This window comes from Malaclemys terrapin, chromosome 8 (genome assembly GCF_027887155.1).
Source record: "Malaclemys terrapin pileata isolate rMalTer1 chromosome 8, rMalTer1.hap1, whole genome shotgun sequence".
NCBI lineage: Eukaryota > Metazoa > Chordata > Testudines > Emydidae > Malaclemys > Malaclemys terrapin.
The window spans coordinates 24604168-24629628 of NC_071512.1; the positions used below are offsets into that span (position 1 = coordinate 24604168).

At 39.4% G+C, this 25461-nt stretch overlaps 1 protein-coding gene across 2 annotated transcripts in view; it reads left to right on the forward strand.

Moving 5' to 3' along the window:
• Nucleotides 1-25461, forward strand: part of GABRG2 (gamma-aminobutyric acid type A receptor subunit gamma2) — a 92983-nt gene that overhangs the window by 61740 nt on the left and 5782 nt on the right. For both annotated transcript variants that reach the window (XM_054038612.1, XM_054038614.1), the window contains exons 7-8: nt 21574-21726; nt 25109-25314. In XM_054038612.1, the coding sequence (XP_053894587.1) occupies nt 21574-21726; nt 25109-25314 (359 nt within the window). The remainder of the gene's footprint in view (nt 1-21573; nt 21727-25108; nt 25315-25461) is intronic.

The window sequence follows — 25461 nt, forward strand, 5'->3', positions numbered from 1 at the left end:
GCAACCTGCTCTTCCTGTGTAGCTAAGTAGCACCATAGAGTCATCTAATCTTGGCCCATCCATGCCCCATTTGAGCCATGTACCCCCAGGGGAGTCCCTCCGCTCCTCCGATATGCAGAATGCAATACTTCCTAGTTTGAATAACAGTGGTCTAACTGCTGTGGAGTTGGTTGTGCAAAATTTCTAATTAGAACTTATGTAACATATGTAAATAAGCACACTATGATAGGGTGGCCTGCCCTTTTAATGGCTGGAGTCCTAGAGCAGGCCAGCCCCCTCCAATTAGCTCTTCTTGCCACACCTGGGATGAGGTGTGGGGTTAATTAGTAGAACTAGCTGGGCATGGTGGAGCTTCTATGAAAAGCAGCAGGAGGCTGTAAAGAGTAAGCAAGGCTCCTGCAGGGGAGACCCTGAGGCCACTCAGGAGATAGCCAATCCAATGACAAGTGACCCATAATGGCCAAAGTTTGTTCTGCGGTGGCCTGCCTTGGTTTCTCACCTTTCAAGAGGCTTTTTAAATAAACTCCACAAAGGCTTTCATGACAACAGCCCTCCTTAGGAGCTGTTGTATTAATTTAAAGTTCAAAACTAACACAACAGTCTTCCTCCCAACCTTAAGCTGGACACAGCCAAACTCCTCTGTTGTCGCTAGGTCCTTCCTACCCTAGCAGGCTGCACCTAGCCCTGCCTTATTGTAGCAACTACCCTGGTCCCACTGTCATCCCTACAGGTATCTCTCCCTCTCGCTGCAGCTTCCTAGCATTGGCATTTGCATACCCTTCTCTTCAGGTTCCCGCTGTTCTTTACAGGAGACTCAGCTCCTCCATACCCAGCTGGTTCTACTAATTAATGCCATTCCAGGTGTGGCAGGCAGACCTAACTGGATGGGGCTGTCGTCTCCAGGCCTCTAACCTTTAAAGGGGCAGGCCACACACACACAAAATGGCTGAACACATTTCACACTTTTCAGAATAATTCACCTCTGAGCAGAGACTAAACAGGGGACATTTCATCCCCAAATGGTTTTATTTGAAAGAGTTGAGAGTAACTGAAAAATGGAATTATAATGGAAGTTGAATTTCAGCTTTAGGCAGTCAGATATTGGAGTGATGGGAATGATGCAAGTACACATTTAAGCACATTACATAGCTTAGATGGACAAAAGAGACAGAGCAAAAGCTACCACTACTACTATTACTCATAAGGCCTTTGGGAGGGGACTGCCTTTTTGTTTTTTGTTTGAAGAGTGCCTAGAAGAACCAGGACTGGCACTCTTAGGACTAACCCAAAGCAAATATAACAAATAACAATAATTATATTACTGCTGAAATGGACAGCAATATAATATCATACATAGTTAAAAGTTCTGTTTTATGAATAAAATAGAAGGTTCCCACTGGTCTATGGACATATTTGTGCATGGTTGCATGCAATCCAATTAAGAAATAAGAACTAGCAAATTCTTTAAAAATGTACATATGCTATTTCTTCCTCTTTTCCCTCTCTTCTTGTCTGTGTTCAGCAAATAATTAAGGCTGAAAAGGCAAGATCTTCAGATGAAGACAATGCATCTTGAGATTGTTGGGGCTTTCATTTTCTGAGCGAGAAAGAGACACGTATCTGGAGGCATATTTTTGCCCAGTTGTTTTTATTTCTGAAGTTTATATTTATGTCCTAGCTTTTTGGTACAGTTGTGGGGTGGAAATATACTTTCTGACACAGTCCAGCTTCTGAAAGGTTTGCTACATGACAGTCAGCATAGTGGTCCAGAATCTCCAGCCCAGTTTTGGCCACTTTGTGCCACTCAGGTGGCATACAGGGGTCATAATCCACAGACAAGTCACCAGGAAAGAATTCCCCACCATGTAGGAAAACTCCCTGCTGGCACATCTGTGTTGTTAATTGATCCTACACCTCTGCCAAACCTCTCTTCCAGTTTAGTGGGTGTGTTGGGAACGGCAATGGTGGATTACCACTACACCAATTCTGCACTGGCATAAGACTCATTAAGGACTTTATGGCAATGCCTCTCTGGCCATGGCAGGCTCTCAGAATCAGGAACTGTGCAAGCATCTAAGCAGAGTTCTGATACAGGACAGAATCTGTCTCCATTGTCTGTATACGTCTTTGTACTCTTTACTAAGGTTGTATGCAGCTCCTTTAGGTAAGTTGTACATTTTAGAATTGGTGTTTGAAAATATTGTTTTAAAATTTACCCCAATCAAAATGGTTCCAATCAAATTTTGACATGTCTGTTCTTTGATTTTTGCTTATTAGCTTTTTCACTGATTTTTCAAACTTTCACGAGACTATAGTACATTTTACTGTGTGAAACATGCAATATCCTTAGCCAGTGCCTGCAATGGTTGTACATCAGAGGAGGATTTGGCCTGATAGCTATATTAGGTACTGGCAAGTAGCTTAATATTTATATTCAGTTGATATTTATATACAGAGGTTCTATTATTCAGGAAATATTTAGAAATATTACAATAATGAAAATGCATAAAACTTGTATATCATTTTTCACCCACAAATCCCAAAGCCCTTTACAAAATGTGGGTGGGAATCATTATCCCCATTTTAGAGATTAAATGACTTGATCAAGTTCATACTGTGACCTGGGAGTAGAGCCCTTGCCTCCCAAATGCCATGTCCCCCGCCCAGCCACTGAGTCACATTAGCTCCTCACCAGTATACAAGACTATATGTCAGTGTCACTTTACTGTGGCGGATTTGTTCCGGTACAAAATGTTGCATAATTTTGCACTAGGATGGGCATCAGAGGCAGACAAGCAGAACATCAGCAATTTGTTTCCTAGCTCACTGCGGAAACATCCTCATGGGGTCCATGGACACCTTTTATAGCCAGTGTCAGCTGGAAACAGAAACCATGTACTGTTTCCTGATCAAAGCAACAGAGAGTCCTGTGGCACCTTTAAGACTAACAGATGTATTGGAGCATAAGCTTTCATGGGTGAATGCCCACTTCGTCGGACGTTTCCTGATGGTCATTCTCGAGCAGCATCCATCTCTTGAAAATATTAAACATTCCTTCCACCTTGTGGAGAACAACACTCGCTCTAGGCAAAAGAGAGATAATGACACTGTCCAGAAATAAGTAGTAGCAGCACTGAGAATCTTGGACAGAAGCTGCATTTGACCAGTAGTGCAAATATGGTGGTACTCTAGGCTTTGTTTAAGTTTGTTAACATGTGTATTGTGCTGTTAAATTGGTCAGGAGTCCTCAAGAAGAGAATGGTGGGGTGGGAGGACAGAAGGTGTTTAAACAGTGTTTTTGATTCTGTTTTTCCCCATTGGTCTGAATTATCCATGACATTCATACTGCATCACATCAAGTTCAAATCAGTAGAGGAATGCCTCTGCTTGCACTGACCAGAGGATGTTTGGATTCTGATGTTAGCCCAGTTCTGCAGCCTGGCAGGTATCAGATGTTGTCCACAGTGTATATAGAATTCTTTTTTGCAGCCAAACTAGTCTAACAAACTCCTGGAACTCTTACTACCTGCATGTCTATGGACCACTTTTGTGGTAAGAGTTTCAGGAGTCTGTTCTGTTCCTATAAAGGAAGTTGAATCTCCCATTGAAATGCAATGTTTGGGTGCAATACAATAATGCAGTTGGGATACAGTTCTACTTAAACTTTGTATTTTAATAAGTCATACATATGCTGAAATGGCTCCTCACCCAACTCCCATATTCCATATAAACAGACTGAAATACTACATATTTTTTGGGAAAGTGAGTAGTTAAGCATGTTGATGTTTGTATATACAAACACCCATTTCATCACTGTACTGGAAAATATAACTGAACTTAATTTTCAAGTTGGAATTTGAAGAAAGTTTAACAGCCCCAATTGTTTTCTGTGTTAATCAGTGTGAACCTGAAAAAATTACATACCTTCTAAAAGAAAAGAGTCAGTCCACACTTACTGAAAAAAAAATTCCTTCCAACTGGTGTTCAGAAGAGTGCTACAAGACACATACATAACCTCATGAGCAGAGGGCACATTATGACCAGCAGTAATAATAATAATACATTCTCAAAGAGGCTGATTTCTCCCTTGCAATGGACAAAGATCAGATGTCTGCTGATTTTCTCACACTAGTCAGCAGCCTTTGATACCTGTGGTATAAGCAACACTGCCCTTGCTTGAGTGGTTTTGTTCTTTCCTCTCCAAATGTCAAAGCCTGTTCCCATTTAACTCAATAGCAAAACTCCTTTTGATTTCAACGAGAACAGGATTTGGCCCCAAGAGATCAGAGAATGTGATTTCAATCAATTGCTTATCTGTCCAGAGACAGTTCTCATGCATGTTCTGCCAGGCTGATTTTGATTGCCCCTCCTGTATGTCATGCTGAGGAAAATAATAAAACAATTTGGGCTGTAGTTCTATCAAGATGCACATGGCACACACAGTTCTATGCCTCTTTTCCATCAAATCCAGATGGTGCATCATCTTTGCTTTCCTAGTAACTGGTGGAGAGCAATACTTAGATAGAGGCAAGCTGGCAGAAGCTTAGTTTGGACATAAGGGAGGCACTGATCGTGTGTTAAGGGAAAGTGGGGTGATTGTCCTTCCTATCTTTCTTTCATTTAAGAAATTTTCAATTTGAGGTGCTGCTGGGTCCTCAATGACACCTGGAAGTACAGGTGGCACCAGAGGCCTAAAGCATCATTTTACAACTGCATCTGTTTGGGGGCCTGGGCTGGGGGTGGGACAGGGATGAGTCACATGAAGGATCACGTGGGGAGGTCACGTGACCTTCCTTGGGTCTCATGAGTGCAGTACCGGCAAGAAATGATTTCTACTTGCACCACTGCATTTGGCTAGACTATAGGAAGGACACAGTGTGGAATTCAGGGATACATATTATATAGACTGCACTTGGCTGCATATTGGGAGTGAGAGTAAGAGCAGAGAACACCAGCACTATTATTGTTATTATGTGAACACTGACAAATGCTCATTGCTGTACAAACAGATAAAAAGGACATGGTCCCCTTCTTCTCCCAATTCCAGCATATATATATATATATATATATACACACACACACACACACACACACACACACAACTTGCAATCATATACCAAGATAATGGACAGAGTGGAGCTCATAGACTGATACAGTGAACTGCTCAGGTGTGATCAACTCATGCTGATAATCACAAACAGCTACAGACTGCTGCAGCAGGACTGTATTGAGTCACAGTGCAGCAGTAACACAGAAGTAAGCAGAGAGACATGGAGTATAACTGAGATTTGTTGGGGATTGGAGGAGGACATATTCTGAAAAGTTGTTTAAGGTGGTATAAATTAGACACAGCCCTCAGCAAGGAGTCACGCATAAGCTGCATCAGCCCAGAAGTAGCCCTGAGAGATATTCTGTCTCAGAGATCCCCATGTGAAGTACAGTCCCTGCTTCCCCCAGGCTGTACAGAGATCGTTCATGTTTAGCTGTCTTTGACAGCTCACTGGAGTGGTTGATCCCTCAGGGGGGCTCCTACCAGCTCTCCTGTTGCTCTTTAACCACTACTAAGTTCTCTGCTCAGTGACACCACCAGGACCCAGGCACCATCCTGATTAATTTTGTCTGTTTTTTTAAACAATGGTTGGGTGGTTTTTTTTAATGCTAAGTCTGACTTTTAAATTACATTGTTTGCAGTACTGGATTTTGTTTCCCGTTGTTATCAGTAATAGGATATTTAACAGGATCTTGGACATAATGGATACCTTTGGATCATTCAGTTGGGCCTGGACCAAATCCTTTTTGGGGTCATCTTTGATAAAGGTCATACCAGTTCTGTCTAACAGACTACCACCTGCAGAAGTGAAAGCAGTGGCATCATAAGTAGCTTGTGCTTTCTTTCCCTGACCTCAAGTCAATGTTCCCACTTGGAATTTTACAGGAGATGCCTGATCAGATCATGTAAATTCCTGCGGCACTCTGTTTAGTGCATCTTCCTTGGCAAGTAGATCAGTTTTATCATTGTCTAGAGTCCCAGCACCAGAAATGTTGTATCGATAGTGCTCTTAAATGCCCAAGAGGTAAAGGTGTTTATAAACTCTTTCTCTACTGTAACTTTCAATGCACATGTTCCCAATTAGTAATTTACAAAGGGAAGAGTAAAACCAAACTGAATTCTTTAAGGGTCGATCCTCCACAGCAGTTACAGATAATTTAATTTATTGGAGGACTGTGAATGACTCAATGAATTATAAATATTTTTAAAACCCTTTAATATAAAATAGTGCAATCTATGGTTATATTGTGATGCTCATTTGCTTAACTTGTACTTGCATGAAAAAATGAAATGATGTATTGGGGGTAATCAATAACTATCAAGATAGATAGGTAAATTGTTAATGTTTAGGAAAATGCAAAAACATTTGTTAAAACCACTTAGTACCAGAACGTGTTTACAACATGACCTGGGGTTATATCCTAACTTATCTCTAACTTGCCTCTGAGCTGTCCCACTTTACTGTACTAATTTTACCAGGCCCTATTTAACTATTGTCAAGCCTATTTTTTGGAAATAGATTTTTGATCCTATTTACATTTCAACACATTTCTATATAAATATAAGCAAGCACTATCTCTATGGGCTGCACTGTCCAACATTAAATAGTGATAGGTTTATGTTTATTTATTTATTTTTACAGAGATCTTGGATTTACTTGGTTATTTGGCCAACACACAAAAACATTCATTCAAGTTGAAAGTTGATTGATTAAACACACAGAAAAAAAACAGGAAATGAAAACTAGCATTTATATTGAAACTGTGGTTGGGTGATTTTGCAACACGTACTTTATTTGGACCCAATTAAAGTTTTTATCCTTTTGGAATTAAAAATTAAAGTTTCTTTTTTCATTAATAACCTTTCTTTGTTGAAAAGGAACATGTTAATTTTACTCTCAGTCCTGATGTGTGGAGGGCATTCATTTATCCTGTTTTTAAGAAACAGACAGATAAAAGGTGGAGGAGAGACAGGATAAAAAAGCAACAGAGGGTCCTGTGGCACCTTTAAGACTAACATAAGTATTGGGAGCATAAGCTTTCGTGGGTAAGAACCTCACTTCTTGCATCTGAAGAAGTGAGGTTCTTACCCATGAAAGCTTATGCTCCCAATACTTATGTTAGTCTTAAAGGTGCCACAGGACCCTCTGTTACTTTTTACAGATTCAGACTAACACGGCTACCCCTCTGATACAGGATAAAAAAGATGAGTGAAATACGGCTTTTGCTGATGTTTTTGGAACATTGGACTACTAGTTGGTTATGAGTGGATGCTTTGGATGGAAAGTTTACTATGAGACCTGCTGATTGGACCTTGGTTCACATTCTGATAAAGGACATCATTTGGTTTGATCCTTTTTCTTTAAACATGGCAGGCTTGGATTTCAGGATTTGATGAAAAGCCAAGGGAATGAGAGATAGGATTAGTAGAAAAGATGGAAAGAGGCAGAAAGCAATAAAATATGGGAAGAGAGAACAATACAGTATCTTATGTGTCTCTGTGGTGCGGTCAACTAAATATCCCCTCTGATGGGCCGAGAACTAGATGTGATGATATTCACCACTCATAGGTAAAAACAAAGTCCTTAAACAAGAGCAAGGCAAGCTGGCCTTACTCTTGGAAAGAAAATCCCTTAGCCTGATCTGCTCCTTCTGACCTGAAGTCAAGGAAGCTGAGAAGAGTCTACATGAGTTGCAATGCTGTCAGGTTTGGGGATGACATGGGGAAAGAAGGTGATTTTTTTTAAAGTCTGTTTTTAAGGTGTAAAAGTGGGTGGCATATTTTATCCTCATTATTTTGTCCACCAAGTAAATCCATTTCCATAAGGCCAAACTTGGTATAGGTAACTTCATTCCCACATTTTCTTGCTTACTAAGAATGCTGTCACCATAGTCCTTGACTTATATCAATAGGCCATTTTTGTTTGGACTAATTCAATTTTTCTCTCTAGCTTTCTTGCACCCGTTCACAACATTTATGTATTGAAAATAACTTGACCTATTCTCTAAGGTTAATTCTCAGGCAGACAAAAAGTCATAGGTTATTGTGACATGTTATGAACTTTCATATACTTTCACAGTTGCTAAAAGTAAAATTTTTGGTCAAAAAAACACATGATCACCTCGAAAAAGTCCACATTCCCCAGTACATATTGGACAACCTTCTGTATGTGGCTAGAATATGGAAAGTTTAGGTTATTTTCCTTGTCTCTAACAATGGGTCCAATAGCTGAAGTCACTTAACATGTCACAACTGGGATGTGGGTGGTCATACCTAGTGGTCACAGTAGAAGTCAGGCCAGTCAGGTACCAGGAGAGAGCAAACTAAGAATCAGGCCTCAGGAGGCAGGTAGGATCAGGTTACCAATAGATCAGAGTCAGGTGTCAGGTTACAGACAGCAGTCAAATAGTCAAGTTGAGGACAAACCAGGGTCAAAAGCCAAAGCCTAGGGTCTATCACAAGCATGGTCTGGAGCAGAGACAGGCAGGCAGTCTGTGTTGTTGCTCAGACAGCTCTACTTCATGGCTTACTGGTTTAAATACTGGTATCGGCCAACCAGTAGGCGGTGAGGGAATGCCACTCAGGTCCTGTTAGGTGCTTCTTCCTGCTGAGCCCAGCAGGGAGCCTAGCCTAATCCTCCTGTGGTGATGCAGAGGTGTCAGTGGCCCAAAACCTCCCTGGTTCCGGCCCTGTAGTTCTTACATAACGATTCTGAAGGCCACTATATTATCGATTGCTTTGCTTACTCCTTCAGTCTCGTGGTCTCTGATATTACTCAGAAAAACACTAAATCATTAAGAGTGAAGTAGAAATATTATCATTCCTTTTCTCCCTGACCCTTCCATCATGTCTTTCTGTTACAAAGACATGCAATGCCCAGGAGATGAGGATCCACAAAAATCAGTGTGGCCAACTTCTTTTTAGTGACTGCACCTTTATCATGCTTATCTGACACCTTTGTTCCGCATGCTCAAGTGAGACTCTAGACAAAAATGCAGACATGGGTTAATTAAAATACCTGGTTTTGACTGGAACAGGGAAAAGATTGTTGCATCTGATATTCAAGCTTGCATCTGTGCCTTAGTTGTTAGACATAACTGTATTGAGGAAGGTTCTGAAAGAAGAAACTACTGGCCTCTAAGCTGTTTAGACTGTGATTTGTTATCTTTTTTTTCCCTCATGGGAGCTTATTTCTATGTCTAATGAAGACTAATGTACACACTTAAAGGATGTCCTAGTGGGTGCTTCACAGTTCTTCAGCACATACCAATAATGGATGTAATTCACTAATGAGTATTTCCCTAGAACGCTGACACACAAGCAAATGCAGAAAGTACAGACAGCCCTTACTCTTAATACTGGCAGCCAGGAAACCAATCTCCTCCTCACGAAAGCTGGGCGAAAATTTTCAGCTTAAACTTTTTTCGGTGAAAAATACCATATAATTTAGGGTCTCAATCTACCAGGCACTGTACAAGCACATAATGAGAGATACTCCTTCCTCCAAAGAGCTTATATTCTGAAGTAACAATGGGGCCAGTAAAGGAACAGAGAGATGAAGTGACTTGCTCAATGTCACCGAGCTGGTCAGTGGTAGAGATGGGACTAGCACTCAGAACTCTTAAACTCTGGTCCAGAGACCTATTCATTAGTCCACACTGCCTCCTTGCGGTATTTGTCTGGCATTGTTTCCTCCAAGAAATCAATCCACTTTTCACTCTCTCTAGCTTTGTTTGGCTCTTGTACTTGTGCGGAAATTCATCTCCTTTTATCACTGAGCTGCCCTGGTTCTCTGAAGTGCCTGACAGCTGGGAGCTGATCATGCTGAGCTTTGGAGAAAGTTGGTTTTGATCTGAAATACTTTTGCTCCTTGATGTTTTGCCCTCCAGGATCTCATACCCGGGTGCGTTTTAGTCTTTTCTTGGTAGTTTAGATTGGTTTCCTGGGGGTTTAAAACAAAAATTCCAGTGAAACACTGATGCAATCTTTTAAAATATTTAAAGGAAGCCAAAAATAAATGAAATGGAGGTTGTTTTTTTAAAAAATGCAGGAACTCAAGCAATAAAGCATCTTATGTTCCTCCTTGCATCACAGAATCTTCCTGGCTCTTTGTTTATAAGACCATCAGTCGAGTGATTTCTGTGTGCATTCTGTGGAAGCATGATGCTGGTGTTCTAGTGGTACTTTCTGCTAGGGGTTCAGACAGAATGAATCTGTAAAATCTGTACCCTCCCTATAGAACTTGACTTCCCTGCATTTCATGTACTCCACCCTGTTGAGGGAAAAACAGAAAAAAAATCTGGTTTTATTACAGCAGTGGGGGTTATATAATGCTGTCTCTTGGCTCTGAAAATAACTTGAAATGTAAAGATGAAAAATTAATGCCCAGTACCCTTGAATTTCTCTCCTCTCCCAGAATGAAAGGCTTTCAGAGGAATTTCAAACTGACCTTTGCCATATCACAGACAATCCACAAAGACTTTAAAGAGAATCCGTGAGGCAATATTCTATGAACTATACCACTCACCAATGCCCATGGCATGCACAAAATTCTGCTCATTCAACAGTAATGCTGGTTTTTGGGAGCTTTGCTGACACTAGATGCAAGTGGTTTGTTAGTTGGAACAGAAGCTTTAGCTAATTTGATTTCTCCTATTGTGGAGATCAGCATTATATTTATTTTACAGCACCTTCTCCTGAGGTTTTTGGGAAGAATGAGGAAGGATGTGCATGGGAAAATTTATGTTGAAGAAGCCTCCCCATTTGCCCTTCTCAGATGCAAGAACTAGACACAACTGGACCCGTTCCACTGTGGAAGTACAAAGTCTTCTCCTGCTCTGTTTGTTTCACTCCTACCTCCATGCCTTTTTCCAAGCATCCTGCTATACTCAGAATAATCTCCATATCCTCAGTGCAGTGGACTCCCTCCCTCTTGTCATTCAAATATTTATTGAAAATACATTCTCGTCTAGGAAGTCCATAAATGCAAAACCTCCCCCATAATATGGTCTCTTAAAAATTTGTCTTCATCCACCACCCTCCCAACCAATTTTTAAAAAATCCACCATTTTAGGTTATTTCTTTCCTTGTCACTATCTATCCAAAGGAATGGTTATGTTTTTATCATGACTAAATTAATAGCATCTTTACAAATTCCATCCCATGCAGTTCCATAATCCTAGCATAGTAGCTAATCTAAAGCACCAGGGATAGGTAAATAAATTCATAAACATTGAAACATCCATACAGGTCCACAACAATAATCCATTCATCCATGTCGCTTCCCTGTAACAGCTGCAAGGTTGCATCTGTGCAAGATTATATCATCGGACAATATTTTTTCCTTACACAAATTTACAATCTCATTATTTCTTGGAGCTTTCACACTTATAATGATAACTCTTTTGGTCAAAATGTTGAAAATAAATCAAGGCCAGGTTCAGCACCCACCCTCAGGGCCAGGTTTACAGAGCACAGCTTTCATTTAGGCTTCTAAATAAGGGCCAGATTTTCAAAAGTGCTGAGGACCCCATGTGACATATCTGGCCAGATTAGTAAAAGAACTCCACCCTTTACATGCTGAGTTTTTTTGAAAATCTGGCCATATTATTTTTATTCTAGCTGCTGTAACTGCAGGTGTTAGTCATATACATGTGCATTTATTTTAAATTTGCTAAGTTATTTGCCTCATTATTATATTTATCACTCTGAGTCCCAGAAGTTAATGAGAAAAGAAATACTCTAACCAATCTGAACAGCTCAGAGGTGAAACACAGAGCTCCCATCCTACCTTGAAGCGTAGTGGGAAAGGGAAAGGGAGAGCAAGCAGAAGGTTCTTTAATTTGCAGATTATTTACACAGAATGGTTCTTTTAGAGCGGTTACAATCTATTACATCAATGCCACTGCCATACATGCACATTAATCCCGCACACGAAAAATCCTCCTGTTTTTGCTGGAAAGTGCTTGCTAATGCCAGCTCAGTTGCTTTGCTGCTTTTCAAAATAAAAGAGTTAGTTTGTTTTTAATTACATCCCAGACGGGGAAAGAAGTACTGACAGAATTGCATTTGAAAATAGTTTGGACTATGCAAAGCCACCCACATTCAAGATTTCTTCAAATTTTAGTGTTCAAATATGGACTATTTAAAACACACACCACAATGAGACCCTCTAATGTGCCAAAATTTTCAGGCCACAGTGAATTCTTATGGTTGAGTTTTGTTCCCATAGATTCAAAGGGGACAAGGGAGAGTTCCACTAATGAAATTGATGGACATTTAGCTACTGTCTGGCATCATTACAGTGGTCCCTCCTATAATTAGAAACTAAATGATATTGGAACACCATTTGTGAAATGAAATGAGATATCACAATCCAAGATGAAATGAGTGGCCACGGGCTGAACAAACTCCATGAATTGTCAGGCTGGTAGCCAGCAGTAAAGTTATTTCATTTCTTTGGATAGCCATATGATTCTTCAATTTTGTAATAGTTTCATCTGCTGGGTTTGTCATTACACACACAAGCACAAACCAGTTTTTTTCCCATGATCAGAATGTGTTGTCACACACACACACACACACACACACAGACATACACTTTGTTTAAAAACAAAACACCACCACCAACCTCTCTCTCTCTCTCTTCATATTGTAGAAGGTAATTAGGATTCATTCATCTTTTGGAATGTAAATTGAAAACCAGGCTTGTGGGTAGCTGAATCCCAGAGATAATCTTCTATAAATCGACTACAGTGCAAACCTTAATGTTGTTTTACTTCATTACATAATCAAACTAGAATCATGGTTTTGAAATGGACAGGAATGGAACTCACTCAGTACAGATGCCATGCAGCATCAATGATAATCACGGCTTGCCTTGTCCCTTACATAACAGACACACCAAATACTGAACATTCGGTTGTAGGATTTCAGAGGTTCTGAGGGCTTTTGTTTTGTTTTAAGCAACTATCTACAGTGCTGCAGCAGATTCCTCTCCCCCCCTCCCCCGAAAGATAATGTTGAATGTGTTTTCTCCAAAACCAGAAATCTATTTGGTTTTTTTATTGAAGTTTGGCAGCTGTACAACTGTAAGGAAATGGAATGTTATTTTTTTTGTTGCAGCAGATGAATGTTTTAATTCTTTTTTAAACTGTTTAGTCTTTGTGTGGTTGAAAAATGAATGAACAAATACAATGAAAGCCTGGAAATAGTAAGTAAAATAGTCATTTTTGACTGAGGGGCAGAATTAAAATCATTGTGAGGGACAGAAACAAAAGTGAGGGGAGGATGAGGCTGTAGGGTTGATGGTAGGGTCTACCACTTGGTGGTGGGGTGTGGATGGAACAGCTGGTGGGCTCTTTTTCCTGGGCTCTTTAAATCCTGACAGTGGACCTGGTTAAATTCATTATATATCACCTTCATTGTAGCTTCACTGTCCCATTTATATTAAAATCCATCCATCATCATGTGCATTTATCATCAAATGCTTTGGCAGAAATGAAAGAAGTTATGGTGAAAAATGCAAACAAAACCATGCTGTATTAGACAAGATACTATCAATATCTCTTCACATGGTAAATTTGACACTTCACCTCTTTAAAGGTGTTAAACTAGACGGACCCTCAGAACTTTATAAAACTTATAAAAATCAGAAATGGGTCATTTTGAACAGTTTCTAAACTTTAACTTATTTAGTGGAATCGTTTACATTTTTCACAGATATTAAATCTACATCCCTTTCGTAAATTGTGTGAGTTTGGAAAATAGCTATTTTATCTTTCTTGCAAAACCACCATAGAGTAAGATGTCTCTCTAACTGCATTTTTCAGTAGTATCTTAACTATGGAGTTCCCACAAGCTAACTCATAAATATAGCAAACTCCTGCAGAAAACCATATATAGGTCTTGGGAAATAAGTAAGAGAGTCTCTGGTTTTCAATTTTTTAAAAAATGTAATAATTAATAATGAAGTGAAGAAACATCAGGCAGATAGATCAGATCTTACCGAATTTATGTCATTAGTAATAATGGGTTAGACTGGCACTTTGCAATCTAGCCCGTAACAAGGGGCAGCACATTGTTGCATTGACCCTGGAACAGCTTGGGAGAGAGTGGATATTATGACTTAAGGAGACACAGTTTCCCTCCCAGTTTTCCCAGTGCTCTAGAGAAGGTACAAACTGCACTGAGCCTATGTCTAGCACAGCAGACACTCCCTCATGCACCAGTGTAGTTATGCTTCAAGGTATGTTGGGATGGTGGAATCAAGGCTGCACCCTACCCTACCTGCTACTGTGAGAAGGGATGTTGTAGCAGCTGTGATGTTCCTGCTACTTCCCAATGAGTTGGAAGTGGCAGTCTGGCATACTGACTCCAGAGAGAAGGGAGAAATTTGCATTTCCTCCACAATCTTTCCCAATAAATGTCAGTTATAATATTGAATATTTATATCACAATGGCACCAAACTTTTCCAGTCAGTACAATGGCACTAATATAGGATTTTCAAGAACCTATGGGAGATTTGCACCCAACTTGCATTGGAATTCAATGGGATTTGGGCAGCTAACTCCCTTCAATGCCTTTGAAAACCCCAGTCTGATTACACAAGGCCCTGCACCATCACTGAGAAAAATGGAGAATCCATGTCCCAAAGAGTTTACACTCCAATTTCTCCACCTACTGAAGTCTACACACATCTTTTGCTTACCTTGTAAGCTCCTGGGGGCAGGAGCTTTCTTTTTATTTGGTGTTCGTACAGCACCTAACACAGTGGGGGTCCTGGTCCACGTCTGGGGCTCCACAGCCTTTTAAATTGTGCTCCAAGCTCATCCTGTATTAAGGGACCTTTGCAGTCACTTAACACTTGTTTCTTTACCTTGGCTAAAAGATTTATTCAGAGTGATGCCCAGGATTGCTTTGATTAAGGTAGTATAACTATCACTTCTAATTGAAAGGCTATATTCATGAAAGCCAACCCTTCATATAGTGAAGGTATTTTCATATAATATATCTTAAAAATAACAAAATATACCTTTTCCATTAAACCCCAGTATTTTGCCTAATCAGTTAATTCTTTAAACCCTGTATGAAATGGAATTTTTGTATGCTGGAGGTAGAGTCTTTTGGTAGTGTTAACAATAAAAGAGACAGATCAAGAATGTATATATTAAGATCATAAGAATGGCCATACTGGGTCAGATCAATTGTCCATCTAGCCCAGAATACTGTCGTCTGACAGTGGCCAATGCTAGAGGCTTCAGAGGGAATGAACAGAACAGAGCAATTTTGAGTGATCAGTTCCCTGTCCTCTTGCTTCTGACAGCTGGAGGTTTAGGGACAACTGGAGCATGGGATGTCCCTGATCATCTTGGCTAATGACTATTGATGGACCTATTGCCCATTAATTTAGTTATTTATGGGGAAAATGAAGGTAAGGTCTGCCATCACAGGACAACAATTTTCCTATTAACAATTTACATGGAGTTTATATTCAATTACTGATATTATGATCAGGGGCGGCTCAATGTATTTTGCCGCCCCAAGCACGGCAGTCAGGTGGCTTTCGGCGGCGCACCTGCGAGAGGTCCGCTAGTAATGCGGATTTGGCGTACTCGCTGTCAAATTGCCGCCGAAGCTGCGGGACCGGCGGACCTCCCACAGGCATGCCGCCGAAGGCTCCCTGACTGCCACCCCCACAGCGACCGGCAGGCCGCCCCCTGTGGCTTGCCACTCCAGGCATGTGCTTGGTGCGCTGGTGCCTGGAGCCACCCCTGATTATGATGGCACCGTTACTTTAGTAACATTTCTATCACATAGGATTTGGGTTGTCTTAGAGCTGTAGTACATTCTTTTGGAGGAGCATCCATATCAATATATTACAGAATGCATCATGCCATTGCTGTGTTTATGCAAATAATTTTAAGGGGCAGTCACTGATAACTTTAAGATTCTGTTTTCCATTGACAGACTTATGGTCTTTGCCTGTTTCCTTTCTGAGGCGACAGTGCCCTCCTGTGGTCAAAAACATGTATTCTTACAGAAATATTTCCTAGTGATTAGCTTTTAGCATTTATAGTCCATACTAATTGAAAAAGATGGGATTCTCCACACAGTCTAAACCATACATTCTTTTGTTCTTTTTAATTTGAAATAAAATGTTATTCCTATCTATGTCACCAAGGTTCCACACTTTTAAATCATGTTTATTTTTACCTTTGGCTTCAGTTTCAAGTAAAAGGGGTGTGGGGAGAGAAACATTAGAAATCTGGATAGCTGGATATCTGCAAGTTGTGCAATTATTTTTCATATCATACACCTGTGCTGAGAGAGAATCTTCCAGGTGTACTTTGGAAACCTAAAAATAAAGCCAAACATATGCTTGATGGAAAATGAGACAATTGTGAAAGGGGAGTTTGCAGGTTCCATTTGAAGAATTTCTTCTGAAATGGGGATACATGTATAGCTAACAGTGAGGAAGGCTAATTAATGGCCCTTATAGTGTCACAATAATATGGTACTCTGAAAGAAGCTGCATAAAAAGAATATTTTATTGTTACCTTTGACTACACTTTCAACACAGATATGTAATTACCCTGCACTTTGGATCTAGGGTTGAACAAAAGGCAAGCATAATTTTATTGCCCGAAATCTGAGAGCTACTTATTAAAATAATTGAAGTGAATTAGCATTTGGTATGTTTATAAGATATGTTGTCGAGTGTTCATAGATGGGTGCAAATATGGTTGTGTTAGCAATATCCCAAATGACTGCATCCTGGCTTTTAACAACTGCCAATAAATATTCATCAAGAAACTGCTTATAAATATAGTTAGCATAAGATAGGCTATCTTCTTTCAAAGTCTTGAAGTGAACAGTTATTTTCTTTTTCATGCTATGGTACCAATTATCCCAGAGTTTTCACTGAAAAATATTTTAGTTGCAATGTATATGTTTGCACAGTTTGGGCTGTCTTTATCAGTATGTACAATGTCACTCCTTGTTCAAGAAAAAATAGGCAAATATATATTTAATTTATGGAATTATATATGAAATATAATGGGTAGAACACTGGGCTGGGAGTCAGGTGGGATTTTTGATGAAGTGTTGACATTATTTTTGATCGCTAAGATACCTTGCATGGTTCTCGTCTCACACTTTTACACATGTGGAAATAAAGAATAACTTCAGAGGAGTCAATAGAGTGATATATTAGTGTGAAAATGGTGTGAGAGGCGCAACAAGCCTATCATCTCAAACAGAGCACTTTAGCAGTGTGGGGTCACAGTGGCTGCTATTACACTGGTCTACAATTTTTGAGAAGTCGTCTGCTTCAGAGATAAAATGTGCTATTTATTATGTATTTTGATCTGCTGAATTCAAATATGACAACTGATATTAAAACAACTGATTGGCTACTGTTTCTAAGATATTTAAGTTTTTACATTTTATGTCTATGTATATTATGTAGATAGTAGAGTTTTAATCATAAATTGTAAACCTAGGTCTTTTCAGGTGTTTATGGTTGCTTTACATGATAATATTTCACCTGTCCTGTTTATGTAACACTTTAAAAATCAACAAAAGGGTTATATAAATAAAATGTATTATGAAACAAAAGGCAAAAAACTATTATGTATATAGTTTAGTCCTATTCAGTGTCTTCTTGGCTTGTCTCTTGTATTCATTAAATGGAGCATCTCTTGTCACTGTCCAGAAATAGTCTGCAAGCATTGACGAGCTCCATTTGCCCTGATAGTGTTTCTCCATTGTTGCAATGTCCTGGTGAAATCGCTCGCCGTGCTCGTCGCTCACTGCTTTGCAGTTTGGTGGAAAAAAATCTAGATGAGAGTGCAAAAAATGTCTCTTTAGTGACATGTTGCAACCAAGGCTTTTGTATGCCTTGAGGAGGTTTTCCATTAACAAACTGTAGTTGTCTGCCTTGTTGTTTCCGAGAAAATTTATTGCCACTAACTGGAAGGCTTTCCATGCCGTATTTCCTTGCCACATAGTGCATGGTCAAATGCATCATCTCAAAGAAGTTCACGAATCTGAGGACCAACAAAGACACCTTCCTTTATCTTAGCTTCACTTAACCTTGGAAATTTTCCATGGAGGTACTTGAAAGCTGCTTGTGTTTTGTCAATGGCCTTGACAAAGTTCTTCATCAGACCCAGCTTGATGTGTAAGGGTGGTAACAAAATCTTCCTTGATTCAACAAGTGGTGGATGCTGAACACTTTTCCTCCCAGGCTCCAATGACTGTCGGAGTGGCCAATCTTTCTTGATGTAGTGGGACTCTCTTGCACGACTATCCCATTCGCAGAGAAAACAGCAGTACTTTGTGTATCCAGTCTGCAGACCAAGCAAGAGAGCAACAACCTTCAAATCACCACAAAGCTGCCACTGATGTTGGTCATAGTTTATGCACCTCAAAAGTTGTTTCATGTTGTCATAGGTTTCCTTCATATGGACTGCATGACCAACTGGAATTGATGGCAAAACATTGCCATGATGCAGTAAAACAGCTTTAAGATTCGTCTTCGATGAATCAATGAACAGTCTCCACTCATCTGGATCGTGAACGATGTTGAGGGCTGCCATCACACCATCGATGTTGTTGCAGGCTACAAGATCACCTTCCATGAAGAAGAATGGGACAAGATCCTTTTGACGGTCACGGAACATGGAAACCCTAACATCACCTACCAGGAGATTCCACTGCTGTAGTCTGGAGCCCAACAGCTCTGCCTTACTCTTGGGTAGTTCCAAATCCCTGACAAGGTCATTCAGTTCACCTTGTGTTATGAGGTGTGGTTCAGAGGAGGAGAAAATGTGGGAGAAAATGTGGGAGGAAATGTGGGTCCTGTGACACTGGTTCAGGACCAGAAGTTTCATCCTCTTCCTCTTCCTCGTCTGACTCAAGTGAGAATGATTCTGGTGCATCAGGAACCGGCAGTCCTTCTCCATGGGGTACTGGGTGTATAGCTGATGGCATGTTTGGATAATGCACAGTCCACTTTTTCTTCTTTGACACACCTTTCCCAACTGGAGGCACCATGCAGAAGTAACAATTGCTGGTATGATCTGTTGGCTCTCTCCAAATCATTGGCACTGCAAAAGGCATAGATTTCCTTTTCCTGTTCAACCACTGGTGATGATTTATTGCACAAGTGTTGCAGCATATGTGTGGGGCCCACCTCTTGTCCTGATCTCCAATTTTGCAGCCAAAATAAAGGTGATAGGCTTTCTTAACCATAGTGGTTATACTGTGCTTTTGTGATGCAAAAGTCACTTCACCACAAACATAGCAGAAGTTATCTGCACTGTTCACACAAGTACGAGGCATCTCTGCTCACTTTGGCTAAACAGAAATGTGTTCCTTTGCAAAATCAAACACTGACAAATAAGAGAACATGACACTGTATGATTTCTAGAGCTGATATAGGGCATTTTGTTCAGCAGAGTAATGTAAGCTTCATTATGATTGCATCATCCATGACTTCTAGGAATAACATGATGCAATTCATATCATATATGATGCAATACCAGCTTCAGATTGCATCATTCATTGTTTTGCCTAAAAGGCAAGTACTGTCCAAACCCAGTCATAGATTTATTCCTAGATCCAGTCAAAGATGTATTTTAGTCATTTCTGGTTTAAATTGAGATCCCTTCCCTTTATAACTCACTTATCCTCCGCCATTCCCAAGTCAAGGGTCATATATACTGACCCAATAACATATCTTGAAAACTAGAGCCAATCAACAATTTTAAGCATCATTTTTGTTCTCAGTGACCCAGAATTAGTAAAGTTTGACTACATTTATTTCAGAAGCATTTTGGCTGTAGAGCAGTGTTACCAGACATGGGCACTGCAAAGAGTATGAGGGACTGATCTAATTCCTATTGAAGCCCCTGGATTACAGTGGAGCTGGATCAGCTATGTATGTCCTTGGATGTGACTTTGGACTCTAATATTCTGATGAGTTATCTAGGCACATTGAAAACCGGTTTTCTGTTAGTTCTATCATGAACCAGTGTTTTGTATCCGTTCCTTGTCAGACTTTTTGGTCTTTGTTTTACCTCTTGTTCCTCTGCTGATTTTAGCCTCATTAAAAAAAAAAGAAAGAAAGAAAAAGAAAAAGAAAGAAAACAAACTTTAAACATGAAAAGGGCTTCCTCTTAAAGGATGTTTCCTTTGAAATGCAGCAGCTAATACATAGTGTAATCTCTACCATAGCATGGCAGAGAGATAACCCATTTTAGAAATTCCAGGGCTGTTAATAGCATATGTTAAAGTGAATCAATACAGAAATTCAAATTGACACACAAAAAAACCAAAGTGGCCAATTAGACTCACAGGAGATAAGAATCATTAATATTGCAATTGTATGGGTTTTGATTTTATAGTTCTCTTTAACTATGTATGTTTTAAATATTTAACTGTTACCTGTCCATTAAATGATATGAGAATTAGGGTAAAGTAATAAAAAAAGATCCTTAGCATTTTGCTCGGACTCCTCAGTATATACTAGATATATATTATATTAGTTTGTCAGTATTCTAATAGTAGTAAGGAGGTTTCTTTTGCTTTAGTTGATAAAGACTATAATAACAGTTATAGTCAATATGGTTAGTATGGGCAGTGAGGAATGGCTAGGATGGAGACATTTCTATTGGAAAAAGCACCATTCCTGGAAAGGCTACCTCTACATTCTTTCATGTTTAGAGTTTATTAGGGATTATTCTAGTGAAGATTAAGTACAGGTTTTTAATTTTAATATGCCTGTAAATTTTGTATTCAAAATGAACAACTAACTATGCTGACTTGAGCAAGAATAAGTTTTGGTCGACCTTCCCTCCTACAGCTCTGCAAATGTACCTCAATATAGATTTACAATCCTCCCTGCTATTCTACTCTAGGGCTTCTCTTTAACAGAGACTTCCACAAATTGGAATGGAGCCTTTGATGGGCCTGGGGCCAGCTTCTCCCACCAAATCTTTTGCACCAAGGATTTCCCAGTATAGGTGTGAGAAGCACTCTGAAGCACAACTGAGAGCATGAACACTTTGATCAGCAGAATACAGTGATTGGAGACATGCTGTACTACTAGTGAGACAGGTGCTAGTATACATGGAGCACTATGCTAGGGATTTGCAGATTGGTCAATAAATCCAGCTGAAAGGAGAGCAGGTTGAGAGGAATAAGACAGTAGGGGAGGGAACACCTTGTGCTGTGTAGACAGTTGTTCCTCTTGAAAGTTGGAGTACATCATACATGTGGGACCATGGGGGATGTTTCCGTCCATAACATGGAAGTGAACAGGGTTCATTTAATAAAGAACAAGAGGAAATCAATCTCAGCGAGGTTTACACAGCTCTACAGAATATGTGTGTGTGCCTGTATCTAGAACACCTATCCAAACATGCTGAACACAACTCGGTATGTATATACCTAAGTAACCGATGGTAAATCTAAAGGGTTTTTTAAATGCTATTCTATGTATATCTTTGTTTTACAGGGGACTACGTAGTCATGTCAGTTTACTTTGACCTGAGCAGAAGAATGGGTTATTTTACTATTCAGACCTACATCCCCTGCACACTCATTGTAGTGCTGTCCTGGGTCTCTTTCTGGATTAACAAGGATGCAGTTCCAGCCAGAACCTCTCTGGGTGAGTTGCCGTGTCTTCCAGCATGTATGATATGATCTATGTATCTACCAGAGCTCCAGTATAGGGGATCATCTGGCTGCAAGTCTAGTATAGTTCCCTGTGCATCACATGCGAAAGAGTTCCATTTGTCACTTAGATGGAAACTGGAATTTATGTCACTTGTCAAGGTATAATGTGAGTCAAGCAATATTTGCATCTCTTTCCCATCCTCCTTTTACTATATTGAGTCCTGAAAAGGAACTGCATACTTCAAATAATTGCAGTGGAAGCCTGCACAGCAGTGAGTTTCAGGAGCACCTGGATTCTGTTATATACTCAAGACCTCGCATTTTTTGAAGAGCTAGTCAGAAATTTGTCCTTTTTTTGGCCATAAAAATGTTGGGGAACATTTTTCTGATATTTGAGCAGCTTGGCTTTTACACAAAAACGTGAATATAGTTAATGCCAAGGAAGAGTTAATGTGGCCAGTTATCCATGAAATACCATGAACAAAGGTGAACAAAGGTACATGCATGGCACAGGGGTATGTATTATGTGTGAAGTCTTGAGCTTTCTCTGCTGAGGTGTCTCTAAGGGTGCTGCAAGATCTCCCATCATATCTGAACTAGCCATTATAGTGCATGTGTATTCATGAAGAAAATGGATATTTACCCTCCTTTGTCTGCTTAATAAAAATATCCTTTAAAAAAAAAAAGATCCGTTATAAGTGTGTTGGGCAGCATGTCATATAGTTTAACATTTTACAAGTCTGTATATCGCACTATTAATTTTTTTAAATAGTAGCAGAAGCAATGGATTATTGGAAAAAGATGTGATGTTCCCACTAAAAAAATTGATTCCATCCTTTTTGTTTTGATAGCTGCACAATAGCCTAACTCCCAGTTTCCTTGTATGAACATCTGGTTCAGTAAAGGACATCCATGCATGAGAGAAATTTATTGGCCTAAAGGATAAAACCTATTTTTATTATCTTGCTATCTGGACATTCTTTTCTCATACGTATATCTCAAAAGCACCAAAAATCAGCTGTTCTTTTACCTCTACTAAGAAGTGGTAGTGTTTAGTTATAAGATTTGTTTTTGTCTGTATCTAAAGAGTTATTGTTCACCATGTTTTGGTATCTCAGTTGTTTGTATTTTAATTCCATACTTCCTTCTGTATGATTATGTGTTTTAATACCTGACTGTTTATTATGTGACCTCTCCTGGCCCCCCTGCTCCCACAAAAAATATTCAGCTGTTGCCAAAGTTATTGTCTCTGAACATCACCCATCTTCAGACAGCCCTCTGCAGATGGCACACACAAGGCCTATATACCACATAAGACCTATTTTAAGATCTTAAATAGACTTTAAGGCTCTGATCTTGCAATTTACAATGCACAGCCAGCCTGCTCCATTGAATTCAGAAGGGTTCTGTGCACTTGCAGTGGTCTGTCTATGCTTTGTAAATTTCCCTCAGGGATGAACTTCATCAATGGGATTTACTTCACCTACAGAATGGGACATATCACCTTTGAAGGCAGGCATGTGAATATGTGCATTTCTGAAATGTACCTGGAATATATCATGGTAGTTTTTAATCACATGATTTTATACTAGTGATGGGCAAACTTCAAAAGGCCCAGGTCTGGGTTTCTTTCAAGTAAACACCCCAAAAATTCAAACCAGCCTTCTAAGAATCTCCAAACCTCTGGATCTGTCAAAAGTTAGGAGGGAAACTTCACAGGAACAGAGTCCTCTCAACTATAAATCAATTGAATTTTGAGATGTCATCAGAGTTCCTATCATATGTTGTCCCAAAAGTCTCAGATGCAATTAGTTACAATTAGCAATTTCTATATGAATTGGCTGATTGATAAACTAAGGGTAGGATAAATATAACTTGTTTATGAGAAACAGTTGATGGCACTAAAAATGCAAAGTAAAATTATGTGGCTAGATGATAAAATTAAGGCCACCCACTTTTCACTTTCAGAGACCTGGATTTGAGTTCTGATAAGTAAAAATATCTTTAGATTTGCCAACCTAATTTTCAGTTCTGCACAAAAACACAATACGGGTTAGCCAACACGATTGCAAAGATCTTTCCAATGGAGACTCAGATCAGCAGAGTTTCTGTCATTTTGTATGTGGGTTTGGGGCTATTTCAACTGTGGAAAACCATCCGTGATGTTCACCTTCAACATTATACAGGAGAAGTCATCTCACATACATACAAGTTCAGTCTCTATTTGGTGATCAATGCTGGCTTTCAATTCTTGTGTGTGGATGAGCAGTTTTCTGTACTCAAAGTATATAGGTATTCATAATGTAAACTCAAAATATAAGAATGTAGGCAGGTGTGAAAGCTCAAGCCGACAATTATTTATTATTATAATTAGGGGTTTTGTAATTAGGGAAAAATGGAAATTTCCCTTATCTCTCCTAACATTGTTTGTATTTTCAATCCTTAAAAGCACAAATCTGGATTAAATTGTGGGGGTTTTTTTCTGTTAAATCTTTATGGACCTGATCTAAAGCCCATCATAGTCTATGGGATTCTCTGGATGAGGCCCTATAAAAATTCTGATTTTGCATCCAAAACTTTAAAATTATAGGATAGTCCCACAGACAGTGGATTAGTTACAATTAAGGTGAATTGTCAGAATTATAGTGTGGATAGTGAGGTGCAAGTTTCCCCACATATTTGACTGCTATGAAGAACAGAGGCAAACCCCAATGAAATCAGTAGGAGTTTTTCCACTATCAATGGGCTTTGGATTGCATCCTTAATCCTTCATTTAATGAACGTCAAACTCATTATATGTGATATTCATATGAGACGTTAAATATAGGTCTTGGCTTTTTGTTGACATTTAAGATTCTAGACCCCTTTTTTTCACTTTTTTTTTTTTTCATAATTCTTCCTTGAGAGATTTTAGGCATTTCCACCTCTTGTCATAGCTGCAAATACTTTTCTTTGGGTATTTCAGCACTGCCCAGAAACTGAAAATGAAGGAAACTTATTTCAACAGTAAAGAACCTTCAAAAAGTTCAGTTCTAAGGAAGGACAAAGTTGTTGAGGATGATCTTTTTTTCTCAGTTGAGTTTGGCTACCTCTGCTGAAAAGTTATCTTTTTTCCTAATATTCTTCAGGTGCTATAGCATGCGAGTCCCATTGTAGGAAACAATGCATTGTAATTCGTATTTCCTGTGACTGCCTGGAGTCTCTCACTGAATACACAAGTCCCTCAGTGCTTAGCATGCTCCTTTTTAACACTCGCACTGTATGTCAGGACTCCAGACCATCCTTCAAAACCAGTCAGCATGTGGCAAGTGACAGAATTACTTTGTCACCTCAAATAATAACATTTCTTTTGTTCAATTCTGTCTCCTTACCAGGTATTACAACTGTCCTGACAATGACCACCCTCAGTACAATTGCTCGTAAATCTCTTCCCAAGGTCTCTTATGTGACAGCAATGGATCTTTTCGTGTCAGTTTGTTTTATTTTTGTTTTTTCTGCACTGGTGGAGTATGGGACCCTGCACTATTTTGTCAGCAACAGAAAGCCAAGCAAGGATAAAGACAAAAAGAAGAAAAACCCAGTATGTATTGTTTTACTATCAAGACTAAAAACTTCCCTATATAAATCTCAATTATGTTTTCTGAGAGAGCATTTAAATCCTACTTTGTGTTTGTCTTTTCGTTATACTGTGCTATAGCTGTAAACCGTTCACAGACGTAAATGGGAA